Raw genomic sequence first — 26,528 nt, forward strand, 5'->3', positions numbered from 1 at the left:
CAATAAAAATTGTTATTTTGTGTTTCAGATAAAAGTTGTAGAGCAAGATGGAAAACCACTTATGGAAGCCGACCGACTCAGTCACCATCTGGTTGTTGATCTTACATACAAGTAAGTCCTGACAATTAAAATTGCTTGATGTTAGACATAAGTTACTCAGAGGTCAGCATGCTACAGCCCAAGGGCATAATTTGCCCGAAAATTGAGATTATCCTGTTTTGTGTAACATTTTGCACTGGGCCATGAAAGCGCGATATATTTTTGCCTATTTAAAGCAAAGGCAAAAAATAAATTTTTTCACCTACATAAAAATCCTTTACTTTTAAATTAGATTTACCGAACTTTTCTATTCCTGTTGTGGAAACCCAAAAAAACGTCAACCACTAACTATTGTTTGTTTATAGTTATCCACGAGGCCATCGTTTTCCTGAAGACCCTGGCACCCCTAGTCCCTGGTACCGACCATCTCGAACCGAGAAAAAAACATTCCCAATCCCCCCAGATGGCACGGTGGTTGTTAAGATTGAAGCTAAACCTGATAACTTTACCAGCGTCAATTTCCAGGTAGGTTGCTGAATTGTTGATGTTTGAAAAGAGCATTGTTTTTTTAGACTTTAGGAAAGATATTTGTGATGCTTTGTGTTCTAAAATCCTTATTTTATCCTGGTTTAACAAGCTGCAGCTAATCTACAGTAGGCGAACTGATTTCCGTGAACCTTTCCAAAGAAACCTGTTGTTTTATTGTAACGTTATTTTAGCATTTCTAGTGTTTCATCGAAACTAAACATATGAACTATTTTATTTCCTGTTGCATTGTCAAAACCCCTGATAACAATTAATCAATTTACAAGTGATTTTTTTTTTGTTTTCAGGCATACGTAAATGGTTCTGACAGTTGGCGAGGCATCAGTTTCAAGGTGGACAAAGCCCAGTCACCTTCGAATTCCTACCTTCAACTGACCACAGACGACAGCAACGTGGCGCCTGGCGGCAAGGCCAGTATTACTATCAGGACAACAGAAGCTGTATCGAGCTTCAGAATTATTGTAAGTAATTGCTGGACAAAATTGGAAATGTAAATATCGGATGTTCCTGTAGGGATAAAAGTTTTGCCTAATGCCTAGTGCTCGGCTTCTATAGCATTTACAACTTGTTTGCTGATTTATTTGCTTCAATTTATTTTTATTGGGTTGAGTCTAATTTAACACGCTAAAGCCTTCACTACGGCATTAGTAAATGTAAGATTAGAATTAAAATTAGAGCATTGGGTTTTTCAAATTAAGATTAGAATTAGTTTAAATCATTTTAGTTTTTGTCAAATAAAATTAGAATTAGAATTGAGTTTTAACTGAAATTTCAACTAAAATTACATTAAATTTTTAATGCGTTTTAGCATAGCCTATGCTTTTTAGAATGTAAAAATCACCAACAAGTAGTTCCGACCACCCAAATCGTGTTTTTTTGCCTTCGCTAGATTCTCGCTCGCGGTCAAATCATGAGCGACCTGGGCTACATGGCTGCGGCGCCGATGCACGTTCACAACTACAGTTTTCCCATCACCGCTGATATGATTCCAGCTGTACAGGTGCTGGTTTCTTACGTGCGCGGCGACGGCGAAATCGTTGCCGATTTCCTCAAGCTTACAGTCAGCACCGTGCTCCGCAACAAGGTGGGTGGATTGCACATTGTTGTAGTTGTTCTTGGCGCATTGTGACGTGACAAACGGCTTGTTTCGTAAAATGCGTTAGAGCCCGTTTGAGTTAAACGAACACCCGTTGAAGGGCATACGATGCAACTTTTAAAGCGTGTTCTATTCTAGTCTGTTGTCTGTCAAATTGTCTTGTTGTGAAGTAGTAAGCAAAACTGCGTCGATAGTAGCATAAGGAATTTGTCGCAATTATACAGAAAAAGAACACTAAATCGGTGGCATTGATCTGTTGACAACCCTAAATTAAATTAAATTAAAGTGAACTGAACCCGGTTAAGTTTTCCCGTTTTTTTTTGCCGTTTTGGTAAATAGAAAACAAAATTTCGCTTAACAATTTGTTAAACGCTGAAAAATTTGCCCGCCGTGTTTTGCCTTTTCCCGAGTCCAGAAACGCGTTGTTTTCACTGCTTGATAGAAGGCTGCAAAACGCAAAGCGTAGAAACCCGAAAAGTTCAAGTAAAGTTGAAGTGTTTCCGTATCGGGCGCCCACGCAAACAAAAAAACCCGAATCCTTCTCTCAACTTCGCTTTCTCCCTCTCACTTTAGGTTAGCGTGTCCAGCTCGGCCACGAACGTCGACGCAGGTGATGACGTCAACATCCGAGTGCAGACGTCATCGGCAGGAGCGTACGTGGGCATGCGCGCGATCGACCAGAGCGTTCTGCTGCTCAAGTCCGGAAACGATATTTCGCAGGAGAGGGTGAGTCGACTTGCTAGTTAGGGGTGCTGTGCCTTGCGCTAGCTGTACCTTGAAAAACCTCTAGTTTTGTGGTTTTCGAACTGTTTTGTCATAGAACCATTTTGAAAATTATCGAGCCTAAGGACCCCTGATTTTTTAGGATTTACCCTGACTAACAATTATGCAACACTAGGACTAAGTTTTCATGTAAATAGTATCAAACTATCTTTGCAATATTTTAGTCAAAATTGAAATGATTTTGCTTAAAAATCTGATTTTTTCTTGTTTAATGATTGTTGGCACCTACATTATTATCCAATAGGGCTCGGCCAGGTGACAAGGGTTCGAAAACCACTGTCCTATAGCGGTTGCAAAGTCTAGCGCAATTGCAACGCTCGGGGCTATTGTATCAATTTAATCTTTATTGGTATACTTGTTTATCGCCCCGTGCCGTGCGCATACTCGAGTTGCTGTTGTTCGTAAGTTATTGTAAAACCAACGAGCAATACCCGACGGGCAGTTTTACCTTGTTAATTGTTTTAAAAACCCTTTTTGTATTGAACTCTCGAATTTAATGCATTTTGTCTTTACATAGTTCCACCTGGTCCCTCTATTTAGCATTAGACAAATACGGCCATTCGCAAAGATTGTTTTGTGAAAACTATACTGTTTAGGGGTTTGGCTTGTATTTGTTGCTTGAGCTATGACGTTAGGAACATGAAAAAGTGTTTTTCTACTCGGGTATACCCCAGTTTAAAATCCTCTTACGTCGTTATTTTAAAGCGGTCATAAGGTTACACCTTTAACAAAGGACAGCGCGAATACGAGCTTTCACTTCCTCGTCTTAAAAACCCATGCACTGCTAAGGTTATGACCCCCATTTAGCTGCTTATCTGTTCTCTCGGCCAGATTACCTCATGAATTTATGACGTAAATCCGACAAGACATTTTTGAGTCGCAACAAAACGTATCTTATGTCTACTTTCCTGAGGTGAAATTGAAGAATGGCTACAATAAGGTTAACCCATGCAAATTTATGAAAAATAAATTTGGTGTGTTTGTATATGTATCTTTTAAAACTATAAAAGGGTAGTTCTTTACGTGTGAAATACCTATTGTAATGAAATTGTCCATTTTTTTACCAGTTTGCATGGCGCTATAAAAGAAACCCATGCCCAGTGGTTGTAAAATTATACAAAAAAATTAATCCATACCGTTTTTAGCTTATAACATGGCCTCGCTCAAACGGCAACGCAAAACGCTGTTATATGCGCAAAAAATGCAAAAACGCTGCCGTTAAACGCTCGCCATTCAACAACACCACCGCTTTGTAGATCGTCAACGACTTGAACGGATACTCGAACGCCGACGGCTACTCGTCCAGCGATATCTTCTGGCGCTGGTGGTGGTGGTATCCTATTCCGTCCGGCGGTAAAGACGCCTCCGACGTTTTCTCGGTGAGTGTTGCGCCGTTTCCATTATTGGGTCGTGTTGTGCAGACCTTTTGTTTTAATTTTCGCCTACTGGAGTATCTGCCAAAGGTTACGGGTCTTTTATTTTGAAAATACGTTCCTTAAAAAATGTCACATTGTGGCAGATAAACACTGCACACACCACTTGTATTGTACCTCCACACTAAACGTTTTTGTCCAGCGGTCTCGACATTTTAAAATTCATAGTAGTTTATGCATGCTAGCACAACTCGCTTAACATGCGATTTAAAAGAGGGCGATGCGATCTTAGGATCTTCTTGGCTTGCCCTTAATTATTGCCTTTTTCTTTAAAAGCTGTAGGGTAATTGACAAAAGTTTTTTGTTTAACTAAAAATACATTGGTAATTTGAGTTTCCAGAACTATTGGAAGTAATAAATATAAGCAACAGTCCTTTGAGAGAAGTTACCTAGTTCTGACGTTAAACGTATCATTAAAATACAATTACCGTGCTGTTTGATAAAATAGATTGTGCATAACATAACATTTCCACGAATTGTAGCAAACGTGTTCACGTTTTTCAAACATATGTAATGTGTTTACAGAATAGAGCATACAAATGCGTTATGTAATCAAACAGTTCTAACTCTGTGTGTGTCTGATAAGCTCGGGGTTAGAACCAAGCAAACAGCAAGTGGTTAGATATGCACTGCCACACCTGTGAGGCGTGTCGCAGCTCTATCTTTACAGTAATCGCACGATTATGAGTAAAACGTGCTCATGCCGAGATACAGTCAAGACACCCGCAAGCAATATACGTGCTTTTAAATCGCTATTTACCAGCAATCCAGCATGTCTATTTCCTTGAGCTGTCGAGCTAACTCTCTCGCAAAATATCGTTCAAGATTTTTCACCGCGTCAGCGTATATTACGTTTATTAGATTGTACATCCATACTTCCAGTTATTAAAAAAATTGACCTTTGATTTTCTTTGAATTTTCACAGAAAGCCGGAGTCCTCGTTTTAACCGACGCCTTGCTGTTTAAGAGCGAACCAGAGTGTAAGTAACCTTTGGGTGTTTTTTTTTTAGTTGCTTTATCTTTAGACCGCATTGCTGTACAGATGACCGTTAAAACCGGGCAATTTATAGGTTTTTGTCCGCTATGTTGTTACATATTTAAACAGGGGTTGCATATTTGTTTGCTGTTAAATGTAATTCTGGCGCGCTGTAAGTTTGCTGTCAAGTTTTGAACACCACGTTGCAAACAACAAATGAATTTTATATATTACTTTTGTTGACGAGAAAAAAAACCTTAACCGCCGAGCCGTCAACCTTACAGATCTCGGGCCAGTGTTTTTTCAATTGGAGTCTAACGCCCTTGGCGGCGGCGAACAACCGTTCCTTTCTAGGCTAGCGGTCGCTGGCCCTCCGGCTGGGGCGTCTGGTGCCAGCCCGCCGGCCCCCCAACCCAGGACCCTTTTCCCCGAGACCTGGCTCTGGGACAGCGACATCACTGGGTAAATTGGCGGCGGTTGTTTCCCGTGGTGGCACGATCGTTTATGTACCGGGGTCAGTGCGGGTCACTGCCGTTTGTGGTGACTACGCGGTAAATCGATCTTTTATGAATGCAAGGTTGGCATGACGTGTGTGTATATATTTGTGTGCGAGTTGGACCCGGTGGTATCTTGGGTAAGACAAATGGAAAAAGACGACAGATTGGGGCCAAAACCCCGCTCGTTCACGTTCCCGATCGCCAGCTGTGTGAACTGCCTTGCAGATTTCGGATACCCGTATTACCAGAATCGCCTCCTCGGTGGTGTCCCAGTCGCCTTCGCTATCAACCCTGGCAGGAGCATCGGGCCTCAGCCCGCGGCGCTTTCCCGTAAACAAGCCAGTCCAAGTGCGCCCAAGCCGCGTACCCTCTTCCCTGAAACGTGGCTCTGGGCCGACCGAATCACGGGGTAACTAAATTGTCCGTCCACTACGAGACGGTGTTCGCTTCCTCATTGGGTTGCGCCTGGGTTGTTTAACCCCTTGCTTTGTCGGTCTCCGCTGTTTGATGCTACTTAACCGGTGTGTCATTTCGCTTTGTGGAAGAACCCAAGCGGCCCCTAAATCCTCTCCCATCGCGGAAAACAAAATAAAAACAAACGAAAAACTAAGCCCGGATTCGCTTCTCGGACCTAATCCTTTAGCGAATTACAGTATCAACGCTTTCAATGGATTACTGGTCAATTTAACGTCACCTGTGGCTCTTTGTAGACTTGCGTTGGCCCTTCGCATTCTTCCAATCCCAACGAGGTCCGGCTTTTCCAAATGTCCAGCGTATCGTTGGCGGCCGCCGCGTTCAAAGCAGCCCCGCGCCAAAACCAAGGAGCCTTTTCCCGGAGACGTGGCTATGGGCCGACCGAATAACCGGGTAATTTACATCGGTCCTGCGCTTTAAACCAATGCGCTTCGACTGCGAGTTGCGGTGGCAGGACGCGAAACTCCATTATCGAGTTTTAAGGGCTTTTTGGGTGCTTTAGCCGCTTTTTTAACGGGGATGTGTCGATTTGTATAGACCCCGATTACTATGTCAATTACCTGTTGGCCGATATCGACGATAGGAGCCCAATCGTTCAACGCGGTCCAAGCGCCGGTCGCATCATGAGCGGTTCCGCCTCTAATGGAAGCCCCGCCCCAAAACCCAGGACCCTGTTCCCGGAGACGTGGCTTTGGGCCGACCGAGTAACCGGGTAATTTTAACGCCCCTTGCCCCGATTTCTTCGCTTTGGCTGCGCGGTTACGGTGGGTCGACGGCGAATCGCCATCGAGACTTGGGGAAAATGTGTGTTATGTTTCGATTATACTGCGGGGTAGTTTAGTTCTATAGTGTGTTGAAGCTTGGTTCACATACGCCTGGCGTTAAATGCTAACGTCATTCTCAATTTACGCGCATAACACGTCGGCTGCGTTAACGGCAAATTTTCTCCCGAAGGTAAACTTGAAGTACCGACGTTTTTCGTTTAACGCACAACGCGTCTAGCGTGAAACAACCATTACAATTCAAGTAGCATAGTGAGCCGATCGGCATTTTGAGGTATAAGTTGGAAGTTGGTATAAGTTAGGTTTCGGTTTGCTTTTGTAGATTTCCCGATCCGCTATGCGTTCGGCGGCGGTGTTCAAGCCTTTGCCGTCGACAGCCAAATAGTGGCCAGACAGCCCGAAGCGTTGCGGGGCCCTGCCCCGGCCGCTCCGGCCAATAGCAACCCCACGCCACGGACCCATTTCCCCGAGACCTGGCTGTGGGACAGCGGTCTTACTGGGTAACTTTGCTGGCTACTCTATGGGTGTGCTTAGAAAACTGCTTCAAATGCTGTTTTTTTTCTCGCAACGGACTCGCATGTGACCTGGAGGTGTTAACAACGCTATATCCGCTTTTTCTTGTATATTTAGTAACCAAACATGGGCCCCTTGAATCCTTACTGTTACGAGGTTTGCCCTTTTGTCACTATTTGCCAAGTTTGTCCAATAGGCGTTTCCATCCTAATATTTTTGGCCCTTTGCGCGAAAATCAAGAATTTGAAATGTACAAACATCGGTTATTGTCGAAAAGACAAACAGATAATCAAAAGAAAATTCTTTGTCTGTTTTCGTTTTTAACCTGTCTGGTCTTTTTCGTCAATTGCGCTCAAATTTTCGTTAAACAGTCGCGTCAGAAAAGCGGCAAACAGCGTAGCGAATGTCAGGCCTAGATTTTTAAAGTCGTTATTTTCGACCCGAAACACGCAGACGGGGATTATTACGGAGGCGGAGACTATTTGTTCGAGATACAGTTTGACGGCGGCGATATGGAGGCTCCAGTAATAATGGCGGACTCTGATGGGGAGAACGTTGAAAGCGAGCTACCGCAAGCTAAAAAAATCCGCTCGTTTTTTCCGGAAACGTGGCTATGGACGGAGGGCAGGACAGGGTGAGATAAGACTGGGGACAGGTTAAGGGGGTTTATTTATACTTCAGTTGCAGTTATATTTTTTTTATTTTGGATATGCATTTTCAGTTTTACAGATTATTTTTTTAGCGAGCCATTTTTAGCGAGCTCGTGTTGGTCGTCTTAGGTTTTAAGCCTAAAGTGGTTCTATTTTTTAAGACTCTTAATTGTTTTGTTTTTAGAAGCCCCTTTTGATAGTTCAACTTTGTGAGCTTAACCTGATCTATATCCCTCGCCGGTTTCGTGAGCCCAGTTCTATCAGTATAAAGTTTTAAGCCAAATCATTTCCACTTTTGGATAAAACTGTACCAAGAGATGAGGCGTTGTGTGTAGTTTTACCCACAAGAGAGTTGCAATATTGTGGAAGTCCTTTATGGTGAGCAAGTTACGGGGATCTTAAAAAAAGTGAAAAACAAAAAACTTCACGCACATAACAAGTACCAAGGTTTGGAGAAAAGTCTTAATTTTATGAATACACGCCAGGACTGCCAGTCAGCACACTGCGAGGACCGAATTTGAATATGCCCCAAATCGAATCGCAGCAGGCAGCAATATATCGCTCTCAGCTGTAGCGCTCTAGGTTGGTGAACGAAAGCGGCAGAATCGAGAGGATTGGCCGGTAGTGATCGTAGCGAAATTACCAATTCGCAAACGTTAGAATTCGAATGGTGTGGTGCCAGCGCCAAGGCGACCAATTGTCAGGAAAGAAAATTGACTGAATCACCGCCTTTCGATTCCATGGCCACCAACTTGACGTGAAGGCTGCGCTCGGCTGAACGTGTAAAAGGCACACCCATATGTATTTTAACGCTATTGAAATGAGCTTGCCTGTCAAATTCGCGTTAACAGAATATGGCCTTGTTCAAACTAGCGAGTTACTTCCGCCTACGTTCACGTGAAATGCTTTACAACCCGCGATAAATTATTACCTTTTGCAATACGTTGGTGGTGGTGCAATGACTGGCGTTTTCTCCATATTACGTTGTATAAACCCGGTTTATTTCGGGGAATGCACAGATACGGTTCAATTATATTTGCGTTTACGAATGAATAACAATAAAATTAACTGATCGAATTACCAAACGTATATGAATTTAAGGTACCACCTAAAATGTTCTAGTTAAAAGTTCACTTAATGGCCATTTCAAAATGAGATAAAAATAAATACTACAAATTAGGCGATCAAATGACATAATTTTAATGTTCACCAGAATGGTCGCTTCTTAAAGCAGCTTCGAAAAAAAACAACCTTTAATTGACCAAACGACATACCCAACGCAAACGCAACTCAGTAAGCAAGTTTTAAGTCGGCCTTCATTCAATCCAGTTCCGGTGATGCTGTTCAAAGGCAGCGTAGCAGCAGCTGGCCCCAACAGGGAAGCGGCCGTAGCGGTTACTGACGATACCGTACACGAGGCGCCTAACCCTAGGTCCTACTTTCCGGAAACTTGGCTATGGAGCGGCGCTATTGCCGGGTATGGCGCCCCCGGAACGATTGCACTGTTGTTGCATGATGCCGAGTTTCGGCGTTAAAGCGATTTTTTTTTAAGCTGAGGCTTTCGTTGGTTGCCGATTTATGAAGAAGTTTTGTTTTGATATTTTCAGCTGTTTTCCTTGTTTCTTGTGCTGTTTGTATTTTGTTCAGGACGTACGCTTTTGCACGGATCCCAAATTTTATCCCAAATGGTCATAACTTAAAAGAATGGATTTCGCTTACCTCTGATAACTCGACTTTCGTTTATTTTAGTTAACCTTCGAAAATCAGCCTTTTCCACAACGGTATAACACTAAAACTTCCTAAAAACACACAACCAACACCGCGAGAGAAAACTAGAGGAAGGCAAAACTTGCTATATCTCCCGCTAATACGCAACGCAACGTTGTAAGCGAAACTCAGTCGTTTGCAATTGACTGAACTTTGCTTTGCCCCTCGCGCAGATGTAGACATCTACCCGGTTTTCGCCATGGCCGAGTCGGCCAATTTTGACTTGGACGACGGCAATAACGCCCTGAAACGCGGCCAGGCGTCCGGCGGCGCCCAGGCCCCCGCGCCCCGCACCTATTTCCCCGAGACCTGGCTGTGGGACCACTCGCTTACCGGGTATATAACAAAAATAACATTAAAATCACGCCCTCACAATGGTGTAGCGGCTGCTGTGCATGACTTGCCGGTTCTGTGCGTTACTTTTGTGCATTATATACGTTTTTATTTGACGGTGGGAATGTTAACGCTATACTATACGTATAACTGTTAATTTGCACGTGGTGTCAGAGATGGCGTGCGTTTTTACTGTTTTTATATGTTTTTTCGAATTTTGTGCAGTGTTGCAACTGTGGCACCCACGCTGTGAGCACTGTTTTTTTTGTAAAAATTTGTACCACAAAAAAATAAAAAAAAAATACATTTTTACTTGAAAAAAAATTAGTGAAATGCGATTGTAGAATTAATATTTTACATTCACAAAGCCTTAAAATAAGCATATATAACCCAAATAAATCGAAATTTTGAAGTAAATGCCCCGCAACAAACAACTAGCTTGTTTGACGGCCAATTGCAACAAACAACTAGCTTGTTTTGACGGCCAAAATATTGCCACGGCAGATGCCTACCCCTTCGTTTACGACTCGTCGGAGAGATTGGGTGATTTTTTTGACGCCCTGTTCCCTTCCATGACCGTCTCCTCGGCCCCAGCAATAACCCCGAGAACCCACTTCCCTGAAACCTGGCTCTGGGAAAACGACCTGACCGGGTATGTCCCCCCCCACCCCCCACACACACACTATCGCCCGTTGAACGTTCTGCACGAAATCACCCCCGTATTGCGTCGCCATTCAAATATTCGACGTCGAAATTGTGTAGTAGTCGGTCGAACATTTTCACGAGTTAAAACGAGCATGCCACTTCTACCAAATCACACATGTTCTTCGTCGTTGCACACTTTTGCGCCCAACCGTTTGTTTTGTAAAGATTGTTTATGCTGATCGGTTGAACAGAATGCCTTTGTCCATTCCTCTTGCAAAAAGGGTAACAAAATCGATCGTTTTAGGTCTTATAAACCAACAGAATCGCGCACTCAGAATATACCCAATATTTTGAACTTTTTCAGCAGGATTTAGTATACCTAGAAGTCTTCTTGTCTAATCTAACCTAGCCCTGATGTGTCCTCACCTCCTGAGTTTAACCCTAAAGCCTTACAACAGGGGCAGTGACGTTTAACCTTTTTTCTCCGTGTGTCAGTTGACGACTACCCGGTTTACTTTATGATGGAAGCCGCGGAGGCCGAGTTCGACTCTGACGTAACAATGGTGGGCAATTCCGCTGGCGGGGCGGCGCCCACACCGAGAACCTACTTTCCCGAAACCTGGCTTTGGGACGAAGGCTTTGCCGGGTAAAAAGCGAAACTGCCTGTAGCGCGAATGCGGAACGAGTAATCAGTAGTCTTGTTTCTTACTAGCGACAAGTCCTCTTCCCTTTACGTCGCTAATTTATTTTCATTCCAAATCGAAATCCGCTAATATTCGTTAGCTCTGCAAACACGGCTTTCCAATCGAGCATTTTAACGATTCACCCAATGCTAATTATAGTTTTCCGGACATTTTATTAGAGTATTTTTCAATATTAGAGTATTTTTCAATATTAGAGTATTTTTTTTTCAAGTTTCCAATGATTTCCTCGCATGCGCAAGCGTTACTTCTGCGATTTTTCATATAGAACAACCCAAATTTTGCACGATTTAATTTCTTGTGCACGTTGTAATTTGCGGTAAAACGTTTTTTTGCAGCTCTTTCATGATTATTTTGGAGAGGTTACCTTTTAGGTTTAGGTTGTGGGAAAAAAATTATCACAAAATAATGCATTCTCTGCGGATTAAGGCAAAGGTTCTTGAAACTGTGACGACCTGGTGCGTCGTTTTAATTTCCTAAACGGATGAGTGTGAACAAGGCCAATCATTAAAATATATATACGATTTATCTGCAAAGTCAAACAAAATGTGGCGCCACCGACGACAGGCCGGGAATTGTATATAGCTTAGCTTAAAATAAATCCAACCGATGTCTGTCTTATCTCTCGTATGGTTTAAAAATTCCACGATGACGCAAGTGAAGCCGACCGCTTCTCTGCACGCCTTGCACCAACGCTTGGTAATGGCTCGAAGCGATCGCGATCCACAGGCAATCGCGATTTGCGGCTTGACAAGACCACCTTCTCTTTTTAGACCGCTTTGCCATTGAGCCTGGCTTTTTTCAAATTCAGTCGGCCCGTTGAAGATACCGCCTGCAAAAGATGCTTCTTTGGAAAAGAGGGTGGCCAAAGAAAGCGGCTGCTGTTGAAATAGTCATAGGTTACTGTATTTTTGAAATGGACAATACGCAAAAAGCAAGGTAAAAATGGGATTCTCCTCTTTGTTGTCATTGCTCAGTTCAGTACCTTTTTAAAAACATGTGCACTTGCGAACTTCCAATGAAAAAAAAGTGAGACCTGACCTTTCGAAGCAAACAGGCCTTGAAAGCGTCATCAGATCGCTACGTTTTCGTGGAAAATCCCCGATTCCCCATGTCGAGCAAAACAAATCTGTCGCGCGTTTCGTAACTCTCCAATATTTTTCTTCGATTTTTGCCTTCGGAGAAGACTGACGAAATTTCTTTTCCTGGAAAAGCCCAAGTATTCAGTTTTAAAGCGTTTGCTGTTTTGTTTACCTATACGACTGTATTCAATCCCAGGGCTCTTTTCGCCTTTCGCCCGTTCTCGGATGATGTTGGGAGCCGCTCCGGGCATTTCAGGCAGATTCCAGGCCCCTGCTGAACCCCGGTCGCATTTTCCCGAGACCTGGCTGTGGCAGGACGGGTTGACCGGGTAAAGCAAAAATCTAACTGTAGATTTTGCAGATTAACGCTTGGAGGGACAAAAAATATCGAGCACGTGCAGAAGTATGTAGCATTTTGTGAATGATTGACGAAACGTTTTGCAAACCGTTCACAAAATGCGAGCAATACTTCTATTATGTGCTTCGACATTCCTTCTAGGAATAACATAGCATCCTCGCTCTTATGTATGTAGACGCAAAGTAAGTAGATCATTTAGCAGTCACACATAGTTAACGCTCATGCTTCAATACAACCGCAACTGAAATCCCTTTAACGCCCCCCCCCCCCAAAAAAAAAAAAGAAAACCACCACGAACTTTCCTTAAAGAGAGGTCTGATGCTTCTGATTGCAGTCGAAAACGTGGTCCTCTATTCGATGTCGCGGAACTTCGGATTGGCGCAAGACGCCCAACTCGACTTTGTAGGTCCAATCGTGGGCGCTTCGCCAATCGGTAACGCCGCACCACCCAAACCGAGGTCCCACTTTCCCGAGGCATGGCTCTGGGACAGCTCTCTTACAGGGTAATCCCCGGCATTTCCAATCCAATCAAGAACTCGCGCACCGCATGACGTCATACTCCTGACCCCCACCGCCTATAGTCACTGTGGAGGACTAACTTACATCATCGTCTTTTGCATTGCAATGCGGCTCTGGCGACGTGTCCTGACGCAATTTACAAACGAGTTGGCCAAGGTCGTGAGTTCGAATCTCACCGCAGAAAAGGCGTTTGCAAATCTAAATTCCTAACATGCAATTGCTACGAAATGTCTTGAGTCCTTGAGTCTTGCCACAGAAACAGTCATTTTTTTAATTTTAAAATTTGAATATTAAATATCGGTTTAAGCAATTGCTACGAAATGTCCAAGGTCGTGAGCTCGAATCCCACTGCAGACCAGTCGTTCGTAACTCTAAATATCGGTTTAAGCGATAGCTACAAAATGTCTCAGGTCGTGGGTTTAAATCTCACCTCTTAGCATAGTTATTTGCAATAGGTAACCTGAATGTCCTTGGTTCGTGAGTTCGAGTTGCAACACCTGCTGATTTATTGTAGACGTAATATTACATAAAGTCGAACCGCTTCAAATTTAGATTCAAATTGCAGACGAACGATATGGGCGGCCGAGATATGGGCTGCCGAGATATGGGTCCAGTGGCCGTGTGGGTATGGCGTTTCCGATGGCAAACAGCCGCATACAATATAAGGCGCTCGCGCCTCAATCGTTGGACATCGGCGGCTTTTATCCCACTCCGGCTAAACCCAAACCGAGGTCCCACTTTCCCGAGGCATGGCTCTGGGACAGCTCGCTTACAGGGTAATCCCCCGGCATTTCCAATCCATTCAAGAACTCGCGCACCGCATGACGTCATACTCCTGACCCCCACCTCCTATAGTCACTGTGGAGGACTAACTTACATCATCGTCTTTTGCATTGCAATGCGGCTCTGGCGACGTGTCCCGACGCAATTTACAAACGAGTTGGCCAAGGTCGTGAGTTCGAATCTCACCGCAGAACAGTCGTTATCTCTAAATTCCTAGCTGGAGAAATTGCTACGACACGTCCGAGTACGAGATTTGAAATCTCACTCTAGTTTAGACCAGTCCTTTGTAAATTAAATCCAAATCTCGGTTTAAGACTTCAAGCGATTGATACCAAATGTCCGAGGTCGTAAGTTCAAATTTCACTGCAGACCATTCGTTTGTAACTCTAAATCTCAGTTTCAGCGATTGCTACAAAATGTCTGAGGTCGTAAGTTTGAAAAAATTGCGATATTTATTTGCAGCAGGTAACTCTGTTACACATACCTGTCACTCCGTCATGGCGTTGGTTCGTGAGTTCGAAATGCCACGCCGACGACTGATTTATTGTTCCTTGCTTGTACGAACTGCGACGAACGGATCTAGGATATAGCTTATAGGCCGCTATAGATGTACTACTATATACAAAGTCGAACCCGCTTCAAATTTCGATTCAAATTGCAGATAAACGAAAACGATATGGGAGGCCGATGTTTAGGTCCCGTGGCCGTGTGGCCACCAGCCGTATACGGTTTAAGGCTCTCAAGCCGGCGTCGCTGGATATTGCCCGTTCTCCCACTCCGGCTAAACAGAAACCGAGAACTCATTTCCCCGAAACTTGGCTGTGGGACGCGTCGCTAACCGGGTAAAAGTCACTATATGTCCTGGACTACATGTCCTGGACTGCCGTTGTTTTCATTCAGTGAAACACCGTCAACCGACTTGTAATGTAATGGCAGTAACCCACTCTAACACGTCACTCACTCACTCGCTCGTACGAAACAACCTTTTCCATTGTCATTTATTTAACAAACGCGTCGAAAGATTGCAAGGCCTGGGCGCATTAAAAAAAACTGGCACTGGTGTAGAATCCTACCACAACGTTGAAACATTATTAAACCAACGCAGAATATTCGGGATAGGGTGTCGGATGGGATTTGGGTGAGGGTGGGTCTAGTATTATTATAATTATTTAATAGCATTCCTAACTCGAATACAAAACGACTTGCTAACTAGTTTCTGCTGTAGTTGTTGGAGAGTTTAAAGAGGCCCTTCAGTCCCTCAAAATACTTTTCAAATCACTTCGCAGTTCGAGTAATTAAACCTACAGACAGCTGACGAGCATAAAGACCAGCTTGAACTTTGATTACACGTGCGGAGAGCCCGAGGGTGGGAATGTTTGCTGCAAGAAAGCAAACAAGCGGCATATCAAGTATCAAACCCGCATTTCAATCAACCAAAATGACGCGTTGGGCAGATATAAAGCAGGGGTGGGCAATTATTTTTTGAGAGCGGGCCTCATAAGAAACAGACAATGTCTTGGCAGGCCGTGTCAAAAAAGTGGACCTCGAATACATATATAACGTACGATTCCTTTTAAAAGAAACTATAAATATCGTTGTCTAGACAAGCTTGTAAGAGTAGGAAAAGGTGCAGATGCTTTACAAGAGTAATGTATTCAATAAAAATTCCGGAATCAAAAGAAAAAACATGTAAGGTTTACTTTTGCCTAAAAAAGGTATATTGTGGATAAGCCGCGGTTCAGATTATATTGCTTGGCTGGCCGACGTTTTGCCAGGTCTGAGCTAAAGGGTCTACGTATTAAATACCATTCATATTTGAACGTCTTCAGGACCTTTAATTATAGGTTCGAATTTAACGCCGTTGCGTTTCGAAGGTCGAAACAAAATTGTAAACTATTATTTTAAACCACGGCTAAATCGTTCAAACCGACGAACAGCTACCACTGCGTATCGATGCCATTTCAATACTGTGCAGGTTTTATCATTTATTTTTTAATATTTTACTTTTTTTCACGTGCATGCTGCATGCTTACCTCGTCGCATGAAACTCTTTTGTTCACTTTTTCCGCAATCGCCTTCGGGCTGTTTTTGTTCATAATAGATTATTATAAGCTTAGGTAAATAAATATTTTTTGTATAATAAATATTTTTTGTATGTAGTTGAGATTAAATGTAGTGTATGTGCTTACAACCAAGGTAGGATTTTGGAGATAAAGTAAGATTCTATATAAGATAGCATATGTCACGTCTCGTTTTTATGCCTGCTTTCCAATGTTATTTGCCCAATTGCATTCCCTTGAAATATTTTTAAAACGTTTACTTTTCTTTAAATGCTATGCTTTGTAAATCCGCCCGTATGTGACATGCGATTTAACTAAAACACTTAAAGGGATTAACTAAGCAGGCATAAAGACGGACAGTCAAACTTAAGAGTCACGTCGTGAACTTGTAAAATTGACTTTGCTTTTTGCCCGATTTAGCGCCGACGGTGCAGCGACCTTCGACACAAAGGCGCCCGACACTATTACGTCGTGGATCCTGAGCGCCTTCTCAGTATCGGACGAGTACGGGTTTGGACTCGCCGACACTTTCAAGGTGAGTAGTCGAGTAATCGAGTAGGTGAGTAATGGTAAGTTATTTACAACTTGGAATAGTTGCTGTTCATTTAACTTGGAATCAAAAACATACTTTATTAGCCTCAATCATTTTTCGCGGTGACCTAAATACTAAACGTAAGTATAACAGTCATGCTTTGGCGACCAAATTCACTTCCCTAAACTAAATGACTTAAAACACAAATAAATTATAGTGCTAATTAGTTTAAATTCAATGAATATAAATCATGTTTCGTATTGTTTCTGCGGTTTTATAATAAGTTCTTTACAACTTGGAAAATGTGATGATTATTTCGAGACAAAATTTATTTCCTTGAAATCACACAAAAAAGTTTCTAATAAAGACTGGCAGACGTTTCTCGAACTTTCTTCACCCGCCGCAAATTGCCTTTAATCCGCCAAGGTGTGTTGCCAAAAATTTCATCGCCCTCTTATTTCTTTCTTGAAAAACCGCAAGCGTTAAAACCTCGTATGCGCTGATAAAATTTAAAACCTCGGGCGCTCATTCAATTAGCCGCTGTTTATATCAAGAAAGGTTGGAAAGCTTCAAGCGTATGCCAAGGGGAACTACGTTACGGCGTCATCGGGAGCTTTTGTCGTGTTACACGCTGATTTATTTTCCCAACGCGTATTTGCCGCCGATTCACCTCGCAGTAAACATGTTGTGGTGTGGCGTCGATTTATCATCGCGTACACAAAAGGTTGCCGGCGCGTGTTTTTCTCAATTGTATGCCTTTTGCGTCAAAAGTGCCCTTTAAAGCCACTTGAAAGACGTGCGAGATGAGCCTAGGCCTTTCTTGCCGCCGTTGTTGGAATTTGCTTAAAGTCCAGTAACAAAGGGGTCGCTTTGGTTTTTAAAGCAGCCAAAATTCTCCTTGTTCCTGGTGTGGGTCATACGGAAAGTTGTTTTTGATTTTAATAACTAATCCTAAAACACGCGTTGATTACGACACGTAAAGTAGTTGCCACACCTGAGCTTCAAATTGGAGAAACCTTCGGTAGAGTTCCAAGTTAAAGTTATATTTTCAATTTTTAAAAACAAGATCACTGTGTCTAGCGTTTTAAAAAATGCGCTAAAAGTCCTTTTGTTTCTTTGCAGAGTTGAACGTTTTTTATTATATTTTAGACTTTACGAAACCGAATTGATTGGTCGGGCTTTAAAACACAAGCTGGTTTGAAAGTCGGCTTTGGCCGATTCACCAAAACAAAGACACCGAACTCATTTGTTCTTCCTTGCAGATCACCGTCTTCCGTGAGTTCTTCGTGAGTCTCAACCTTCCACTTCGCATCACGAGGGGTGAAGCGATCATCGTGCAAGCGACCGTCTTCAATTACTTCGACACACCGCAAACAGTGAGTCGTTCGTTGTTTTTCTGGTTTGTTAACCCGGCTTTTTAGGAGCCGCTGTACGCTATGCTTGGTCTCTAAGACAAAACAGAGAAATAGCGCATTGGGTAATGGCGAAGGTATGCGAGAAATATCGCTACCCTTTATAAGTATCTGTGCTAAAGAAATTAATGCTATAAAAATAACCACAATGTTACCCAACATGGTCGAATATGTCTTTAAGTAAATTAGATCAAAATACATTGATACGACCTATAATGTATCTAGCACATCTGGTCGACAACCAATTTCACTTTAATCAATTAGATTTAAACGCTTGATAACAGGTTCGTGCTCTTAGCCGAAAACCACTAAAACAATAACAACCCCCTACCAAGCTTAAAAACAAAAATTCATATATAGGTAAAGCATTAAGTGTTTTTTGTTGGGACACTTCGGCTTCAGACGCCTTACAAAAGGTCCAAGACCTTTTGTACAAGTGGATCGAATGACCACACCTGGACACTTAGAAAAGAAAAAAACCTCTCAAAGAAAGTTGAAGTGCACTCGGCTTGTGACGCTCCATGGCACATGGTTGCCAAAAAACGCGGGTGCAGGCGAGCGGAAACACTTCGAAAGCCATATGCAATTAATTGCAGCAACTGACATGTTGCTGTACTAGCAATCCCACACTACTAGTTTCGTGTGGAGTCGTTGACGTGCTCACAGCAAAGGTCTCGGTTGAAACTGATGTATTTCTTTGCCTTGTCGACCGAATCTGTATTCCGAAACGCAGTGTGATTATATTTGATTAATCTGATTCGAAATCACCACTACCACTATATATATACACAGTTTTTCAGTCCCGGTACTTTAGTCGTACAACAGAAACGAAACCTCATAGCCGAATAACCAGCCATCTAACGATTTTTCATATTGTTATTCTTTTTGTTAATTCTGCCTAGTACGCAAAGTAATCCATTTACCTCGCCTCGTCCGCCAAAAACGAGCGCACCCGCTGCCTATGTCCTTAAGTTTTACTTATTCTACATGTAGCATAGGCCTTTCATACATTTTTACGTTCTAACTATTGAATCTGGAATTAGAAGCATACAAAATGTCGTCCCCTTTCAATGGTCAAACCAACCCTTAAAATATTCTATTCGGCCTTATGTTAATCAAAGCACTTTAATCAATTCGTAACAACACAAAAAAACTTCTGGCGGCTTTTGACCCCTCGCCCCTGACCCGACCACTTTCTCTTCACCCAGGTCCAGCTGACCCTGAGCCAGAGCGCCAACTTCGAGTTGATCACCCCCGGGAATGACCCGATCGCCGCCGGCCCCATGCGCACCCTCTATGTACCCAGCAACGGCGCCGTGTCCGTCAAGTTCCCGGTACGCATGAACAGCCTCGGGGAAGTCCCGATCACGCTGTCGGCCGTTGCCGAGCTGGGCCAGGACGCCCTTACCAGGGTCGTATACGTCAGGGTAAGGATTCGATATTTATGCTTCGGAATATTTTTTTATATATTTTTTTTCTTTTTGGTGTGTAGTTCGTTCTTCAATTTACTTCGATCCAGCATACCTCTCTCCTACTGACAAATTTTAAGTGGTTACTTGTGAAATTTATCGTTAACATTACCAGGGTCTTGTACGTCAGGGTAAGGATCTAATGTTTGTGCTTCGTTATATTTTTTTTATTTTTATTACTTTTGGTGCGAGGTTCGTGCTTTCCCCTTTTCTATCCGGCACAACTGTCCTCAATTGTTGAATTTTTACTGTTTACTGGTAAAATTTGCCGTTAAAGTTTCTAAAGTCGTGCTTAATAAGTCGAATATCTAAAACTCTCATCGAAAGCTTTTTTTCAATAGCTTGTCTGCATTTCTGCGTTTTCTGTTTTAATTTCTTTAGCGTCTTGTTTCCTTAAAACTATACTTTGAATTAAACCTTTACCTAAACTGTCTTGTGTATAGTAGTTAAAGTGACTATAAGCGTTTAGTAATTTAGTTAGTATTAGACCAGGGGTTAAACTTTTATAGCGGTGTATTTATGGCGCACCAATTAAAATCTTGCTGGGCTGAAGAGTCGAGTCCAGTCCCCATAACAGTATAACACGAATCAAACTTAACCTCAACTTTCTTATTTTGTGCCGTTCACAACACCTTCCTTAAACGTCCTTTGTATACACAGCCGGAGGGCATCCAGCAGTGCTATTCCTCCTCGATCCTTGTAAACCGCGAGAGCGACCGAGATCCGACCAGCACCGAAGCCCTTGAGATCCTGATTCCAGTTGGAATCGTGCCCGGGTCCGAAAAGGTCAAGCTATCTGTTTACGGTAAGCCTTCGCGACCCGGCATCGGTGTTCAAGATTTTTTTTATGAGAAGGGTCGGTTTTTAGGGTTTGGCTTTTGTTTCCACTTGGGATTTTTGTTTACGCTTTCTACATAGATTTAAAGATTGGCTTTTGTTTCCGTTGAGCAATTTTAAAAGATCTCGGTTATTAAATCGCTCCCCTCAAAACTTCTTTAAAACACAGACCTGTTTTATAGGTTTATATTTGTGCAAGTTTTGTGTTTTGATTATTACATATTTAAAATATTGTTTCGACTGATACACTGGTAGCGTCTCCATTAAACTTCCATCACCAACAAATAGTCCCAAAATACGGAGTTCCCAAAGTCAAAACTACAGAAGACGCCCAAACGATCTAAAGCAGCGCTTTATTTTTATCCTTTTCAATTTTTTCACATTACATTTTTTAATTTTCAATTCTATCTTCAGGCGACATACTGGGAAACACGTTAAGCAACTTGGGCAACCTGCTTCGTATGCCTGGCGGTTGCGGCGAACAAAACATGCTCGGGTTTGCTCCCGACGTCTTCGTCACCGACTACCTGAAGAAGGCGGGCAGACTGGACGCCGCCACCGAGGCCAAGGCGAGGAGCCACATTCGTACCGGTTACACCAACGAACTCAAGTAGGTGTTGTTTATTTTTATTGGATAACTACCAAGTGTATTTAGTAGCTTGGGTGATTCGCAAATTATTTAAAAATAAGGTAATTAGACGAATCCCATTTAGAAATCATCTGATTTTTGTTCTCTTATTTGTGTTTTTTTGTCGGTGTTATTTAAGGCGCTTCGCAAGCTTGCTATAAAAAATAAATTATCGCTTTTCATTGAAACGAGCTTATCTTTCTACCCCCTTGTTTATTTTCGGGTTGCCGATTTAGCGTTTTGTTTCCAGGTGTGAATTTTCCTGGCGTATTGTAAAAACATTGGCCCACTCTGTCGATTAGCTTTTTCGTTTTACTTATAACATAAAAAATAAAACTTACGAAACGTTAAACCCGGAAAATAGATAATACAAAAAGTGATCGGTGGCAAAATAAAAAATCATTTTGAAACAATCAACAGATAAAAGTCATCTATAACTGGTGTTATTTCACAACAATTTTTAACCGACAATAGCCGTTTAGGGCTACTTTTCCTACCCCCAATATACCAAAGCTAATATATTTTCTTAGAACAAAAAATAACTTATTGCAAAAAGACAACTTTAGTACCGATAAACGAAAGTACTTTTCGAAGCCATCGCCACCTAGAAAAAAAACTGACACTGCAAAATCCGCAAATTAACAAAATACCCTTTTCACTAACACTCTTTTCACCTGCAGCTACAAGCACGGGGACGGATCGTACAGCGCTTTCGGCAGAGGCCAAGGCAGCACCTGGCTCACCGCCTTCGTTGCCAAGTGCTTTATCTTCGCGCACAAGCTCCAGGCCGACTACGTGCAGGCCAAGATCATCGACGAGGCCCTCGACTTCCTGATAAGCATGCAAAACTCAAGCACTGGCGAGTACATGGAAAAGGGCAAGGTCTCGCACAGGGCCATGCAGGTACGAACATGCTATGGACTGTAGACTATGGAGTTGCCTTGCATGCTATTCGGACTATTGCAGTGGTTCTCACTTCTCAACCTTATTCACCTTGCGGACCCCTTTTGCTTCCTTGAAATAATGGAGGATCACAGTAATGTTTAAAGCTGTCCAAATTGAACTTTCACGGTGCAATAATTGCATTCTTACATTTAGTTCGGTACTCGTTCTAACACTAGATGCTAGATGCACAAGCTGTCATCAGATTTATTAACAATAAAATTTATCAAGAAAAACAGGCTCCCCCTACTGTTAATTTATCAGCCTATGAAATAAGAGAAGTTGTGATTCCTGTAAACCTTTTCACATACCCCAGTTTGACAACCAACAACCTAGACGTTTATTTAGAGGTGCCAAACCCCGGTGTGTTAAACATTGTTACGATTTTTTTTGTTTTTTTCTGTCCCTAGATTAACGCGATACATTGCTGTACCGATTAAATCTCCGTTAATATTTGTTAACCTTGGTTAGGTCAATATTTTCCATATTTGCCACTAGCCTAAAATAGCTCAAGTTTATAACGATGTTACCGCTTTACATTTTATCTACCCCCTTCTACGGTTTGAAGGTGAACATTTTTAGTCAATGCCCAGTTGTTTACTTTCAATAATACATAATTGTATAACGTATATACATGACAATCACATGTGTGTTTATCGCACACCATTGACTTTGATTGTGGCCCTTAACACAATTGAAATCCTATTCTACAGGGAGGAGTTACGAAAGGAGTCACAATGACTGCGTACGTTCTGGTCACCCTCACTGAGACCGCCTTCCCCTACAAGAACAAGGTAAGTTGCTGCTTCATTAATTGTGTCGCCCAAACATAACAAACTTGACCTTTTTTTCCAATTGTATTTTAAACTTTTTGTTGCACACTGTTCTATATTCCGCCACTTTTTGCAGCCATACAGAAAAAGCCGAAAAAAAACCTTGATATTAAACTAATTTTAACGCTCCTTTTGAAATAATCTGCTCTGTATTTTAAAAAATATTTTGAAATTAACTTGTCAAAGGATGTGTGATTACAAAGGCTGAAAAAAGCGGCCGTGACGAGCGGTTCACTTCAAAATAGGTCCTTAAAAGTAAAACCTGTTAAAAAGAACTTCCTTCCAACGGCATTGTTGGCTGAAATCACAATAAACACTCTTTCCCGTTTTCAGAAAGTTGCCGAGTCCGGTGCCAAGGCCCGCGCCTACCTGGAAAGCAACTTGCAGGGAATCAGGGATGACAAGTACGCCCTTGCCATCGTCACTTACGCGCTCACCGTGTCCGAAAGCAACATGGCTGGCCAAGCGCTCGGCTACCTCAACGCTCTTGCGTCTGTCACTGGTTAGTGGGTTGTATAATGTATACTGTTGGATGGACTGTTTTCCAGGGGTGCTTGTATGTTCGACAAATAGGCAAATCCACAGTCACAGTGTTGTGTAGTGTTGTATTGGGGGTTTAACTTAATGTGTGGAATACATTATGCAAATGATTTTTACTAAAAAATTTTTTTACTTGACAATGCTGACGTTTAACCTTCTATTAAAATTTGTTAAAAATAGAAAACGACAAAATTTGAATTTATGTAAACATTATGCGAGTCATTTTTACTATGAAATTTTTCACGTTACTTTACTGACGTTTACCTTTTCATTAAAATTTATTTAAAAATATTGACGTCGAACATTTTTTATTTATGTAAAAATACTCCATTTTCTAACACGACCAAAACACCAGTATCTGCTTAATGCTTTAATTGTGAGGTACTAATATGTAATGTAGGGCTGTGTTTCAAAATGTCTTCAAAACCGAGATGGCATGACACTTCTCTCCACCAGGTGGCCTTAAGTACTGGGAGGCTGAAACCCCCGACGCTTCTGTTTACAAGAGCGCCTGGCGTCGTCCCTACTACCAACCTCCCACCAACGAAGTTGAGATGACCGCTTACGCGCTGCTCACTTACGCCAGGATGGACAACGTCGCCGCCGCCGCACCTATTATGAAGTGGCTCGCCTCCAAACAGAACCCCAACGGCGGCTACACCTCGACCCAGGTGTGGGATTTTGTCATTTTGTGGCTTTTTAACGCGTTTGATTTAACCTGCGATTAACCATTTCGCTGTTGGTCCGTTTTGTAATTTTGACGGAAAATACCTATTTCGCTGCTAGTCCTTTATGAAATTTTTTCGGAAAAATACCGATTCTGCTGCTAGTCTGTTTTGCAATTTGGTAAAAAAATACCCATTTAGCTGTCAGCCCGTTTTGCATTTGTGGCGTAAAACTACCTATTTCGCTGCTAGTCCGTTTTGTAGTTTGGCAGAAAAACACCTATTTTGCTGCTAGTCCGTTTTTTAATTTGACAGAAAAGTACCTAGTTCGCTGCCACTTCGTTTTGTATTTGGGCGGAAAATACCTATTATGCTGCTGGCCCTTTTTCTAATTTAGTGGTAAAACATCAAATTTGGCTTGCAAATCCGTATCGTTACTGCCACTCGCTTTATATATACTTTTCACTGTTTGTTTTTAACTCGCAGGACACAGTGATAGCGATCCAGGCGATGTCGAGTGTTGCCGGTCTGCTTGTGTCTCGACCTCAGGCTCTCACCATATCAGCAACCCACTCAATCGACCAGAGCTTCTCCGCTGATTTCAATATAAACGACGCTAACTCAATGGTCTTTAATCAAGTCAACGTGAGTTTACAAGACTGGAAAGATTTTAGATATGCTTTTGATACAAAGACAAGGAGCTTTAAGGTCTCCATTTATTTGGCATATTACAAAGAATAATTTCAAACTCAAGTCTATATATATTAACATTTTTTAACCAACATTTGTCCTAATTTTTTTCGACAACATTAAAGTGATAGAGGTCAAAATAATGTAAGGTTTCCAAACACCTGTTAAGATTACTTCAATTTTAACCCCCTTTTCTTTAAAACTATTTTATGCGGGAATAAAACTTATATCTTCGAAATAAAGCAGTGGTTTTCAACTTGTTTTGAGTCACGCACCCCTTAAACACAATATCAAGCTTACCCTGTTTTCTTTTTGGGTCCCTGTTTTCTTTTGACAAGACCGCAAACTTTAAAACATTATAGTTGAATTAAGAAGAACTTGAATTTAAAAACGTTTATCATATGTATAATCTACAAATCTGCATTTCACCCCTGACAAAACAATACCAAGCTTACGGCTTTCCTTTTTTTCTAAATACTACAGCGAATTTTAATGCAACATTGTAGTTAAATCAGGATAAAAATTAAAAACGTTTACCATACTAAAACATCTGTATTTTCCGTGCACTCGCTGACCCAACCGCCAAAATCGTTTTACCATCTGATAACCAACAATAATTAGGGTATCCTTGCCAAATGGCCAAAAAATACTCTTAGCAATGTATCCAAACAGCATTTTGCATTGAATGTGTTACACATTTCAAGATAGTATAAAAAGTTTGTTAAGCAAAATCATAATTCTGATATATCTTTACATAGATTTCAAATATTAAGAAAACTGTTACAACTCCCGTCTCCTGAAAATAACCGACTTCCATCTTGTTCCAGGTTCCTGCCGTCGACGGAAACGTGGACATCCGCGCCGATGGAACCGGAGTCGGCGTTGCTCAACTCTCGGTCTGCTACAACATCCCCAACGACCCGTTCGAGGGCGAGCCGTTCGCCTGCACACTGGAAACACTCTCGGCCAGCAGCGCGATGGCACACGTCAAGTTCTGCTGCTCGTAAGAAGTGCTTTTTCGACGCCGTTGCTCGCCCTATTTTGAATTCCAATCTGATTTGAACACTCGGTTAAGGCGCTGTGTAAATTTACGCTGTAGGCTTTCCACTGTTTCTGGTTCATGGATGGTTGCCACAAAGTAGATACGCATTTCCTGCAATATACACAATTACACATCCATTCATTCGAATTAAGATATACTGACGTTACCTTTGCTGGCGAAATATATATATCTTTTAAGATCTTTTAATTGTGTCTGACCTGAATTGCTAGCTTTGCCAGATTATTCTGCTGTTACTGATCAGGAACTAAGGTCGACATTTATTTTGCAAGGGTCAAAGTGCTTTCCAATATCACATATCCAGTCGTACATTCCTGCAATGTGTACTAAAAATGCTCTGTGTTTGCAAAAACAAGGTAATTGCTTCTAAAACAGCTTGTCATAATTGCTGCCTTTGGAGCCACAGCATCCAAATGTCAATACATTGCAAAAGCCCGATGCCCCCAAAAAAATATTTTAAAGTCGGGCCTGTCCAGTAACTAACAAAGCCTTTTCATCCATCAAAAACGCTTCACATTTTTGCCCGTTTTTTAACTTGCTGCTAGCATATAAGTTCAGTAACCCAAACAATTATGAAAACGCCACCCAATCTCTAAACTCTAATCTACCCCCGTATGACAGACTGCGCCCCGAAGACATGAACGCCACCGGTATGTTCCTCTTCGAGATGACCCTGCCCAACGGATTCACCGTCGACGAGGAAAACGAGAAGGAACGCAACCGACGCGCCAGCCGCGTCGAACTGGAGAGCAAGGACGGAAAGAACAGCTTTAACGTCTACTACGATAACGTAAGCGCCCTTGCATTTTAGTTTCGCACTTGGGTCACCCGAACGAATACTCAAAAAGGATTGGAAAATACCATATAAATGGATTTTCAATTA

The 26,528-nt window shown here is 42.2% G+C and overlaps 1 protein-coding gene across 1 annotated transcript in view; it reads left to right on the top strand.

The window, feature by feature from the left end:
• LOC146163543 (CD109 antigen-like) overlaps positions 1 to 26,528 on the top strand; it is a 38,404-nt gene that overhangs the window by 3,214 nt on the left and 8,662 nt on the right. Inside the window, exons 9-28 of the mRNA XM_083380533.1 lie at positions 29 to 111; positions 405 to 564; positions 873 to 1,046; positions 1,475 to 1,669; positions 2,255 to 2,407; positions 3,721 to 3,843; positions 4,823 to 4,877; positions 6,382 to 6,556; positions 16,458 to 16,572; positions 17,832 to 17,945; positions 19,190 to 19,408; positions 20,111 to 20,255; positions 20,702 to 20,897; positions 21,596 to 21,818; positions 22,571 to 22,651; positions 23,024 to 23,192; positions 23,687 to 23,901; positions 24,382 to 24,540; positions 25,413 to 25,588; positions 26,267 to 26,435. Coding sequence (XP_083236659.1) covers positions 29 to 111; positions 405 to 564; positions 873 to 1,046; positions 1,475 to 1,669; positions 2,255 to 2,407; positions 3,721 to 3,843; positions 4,823 to 4,877; positions 6,382 to 6,556; positions 16,458 to 16,572; positions 17,832 to 17,945; positions 19,190 to 19,408; positions 20,111 to 20,255; positions 20,702 to 20,897; positions 21,596 to 21,818; positions 22,571 to 22,651; positions 23,024 to 23,192; positions 23,687 to 23,901; positions 24,382 to 24,540; positions 25,413 to 25,588; positions 26,267 to 26,435 — 3,099 coding nt within the window. The remainder of the gene's footprint in view (positions 1 to 28; positions 112 to 404; positions 565 to 872; positions 1,047 to 1,474; positions 1,670 to 2,254; positions 2,408 to 3,720; positions 3,844 to 4,822; positions 4,878 to 6,381; positions 6,557 to 16,457; positions 16,573 to 17,831; positions 17,946 to 19,189; positions 19,409 to 20,110; positions 20,256 to 20,701; positions 20,898 to 21,595; positions 21,819 to 22,570; positions 22,652 to 23,023; positions 23,193 to 23,686; positions 23,902 to 24,381; positions 24,541 to 25,412; positions 25,589 to 26,266; positions 26,436 to 26,528) is intronic.

Source organism: Ascidiella aspersa, chromosome 2 (assembly GCF_963924565.1).
Source record: "Ascidiella aspersa chromosome 2, kaAscAspe10.2, whole genome shotgun sequence".
NCBI classification, from domain to species: domain Eukaryota; kingdom Metazoa; phylum Chordata; class Ascidiacea; order Phlebobranchia; family Ascidiidae; genus Ascidiella; species Ascidiella aspersa.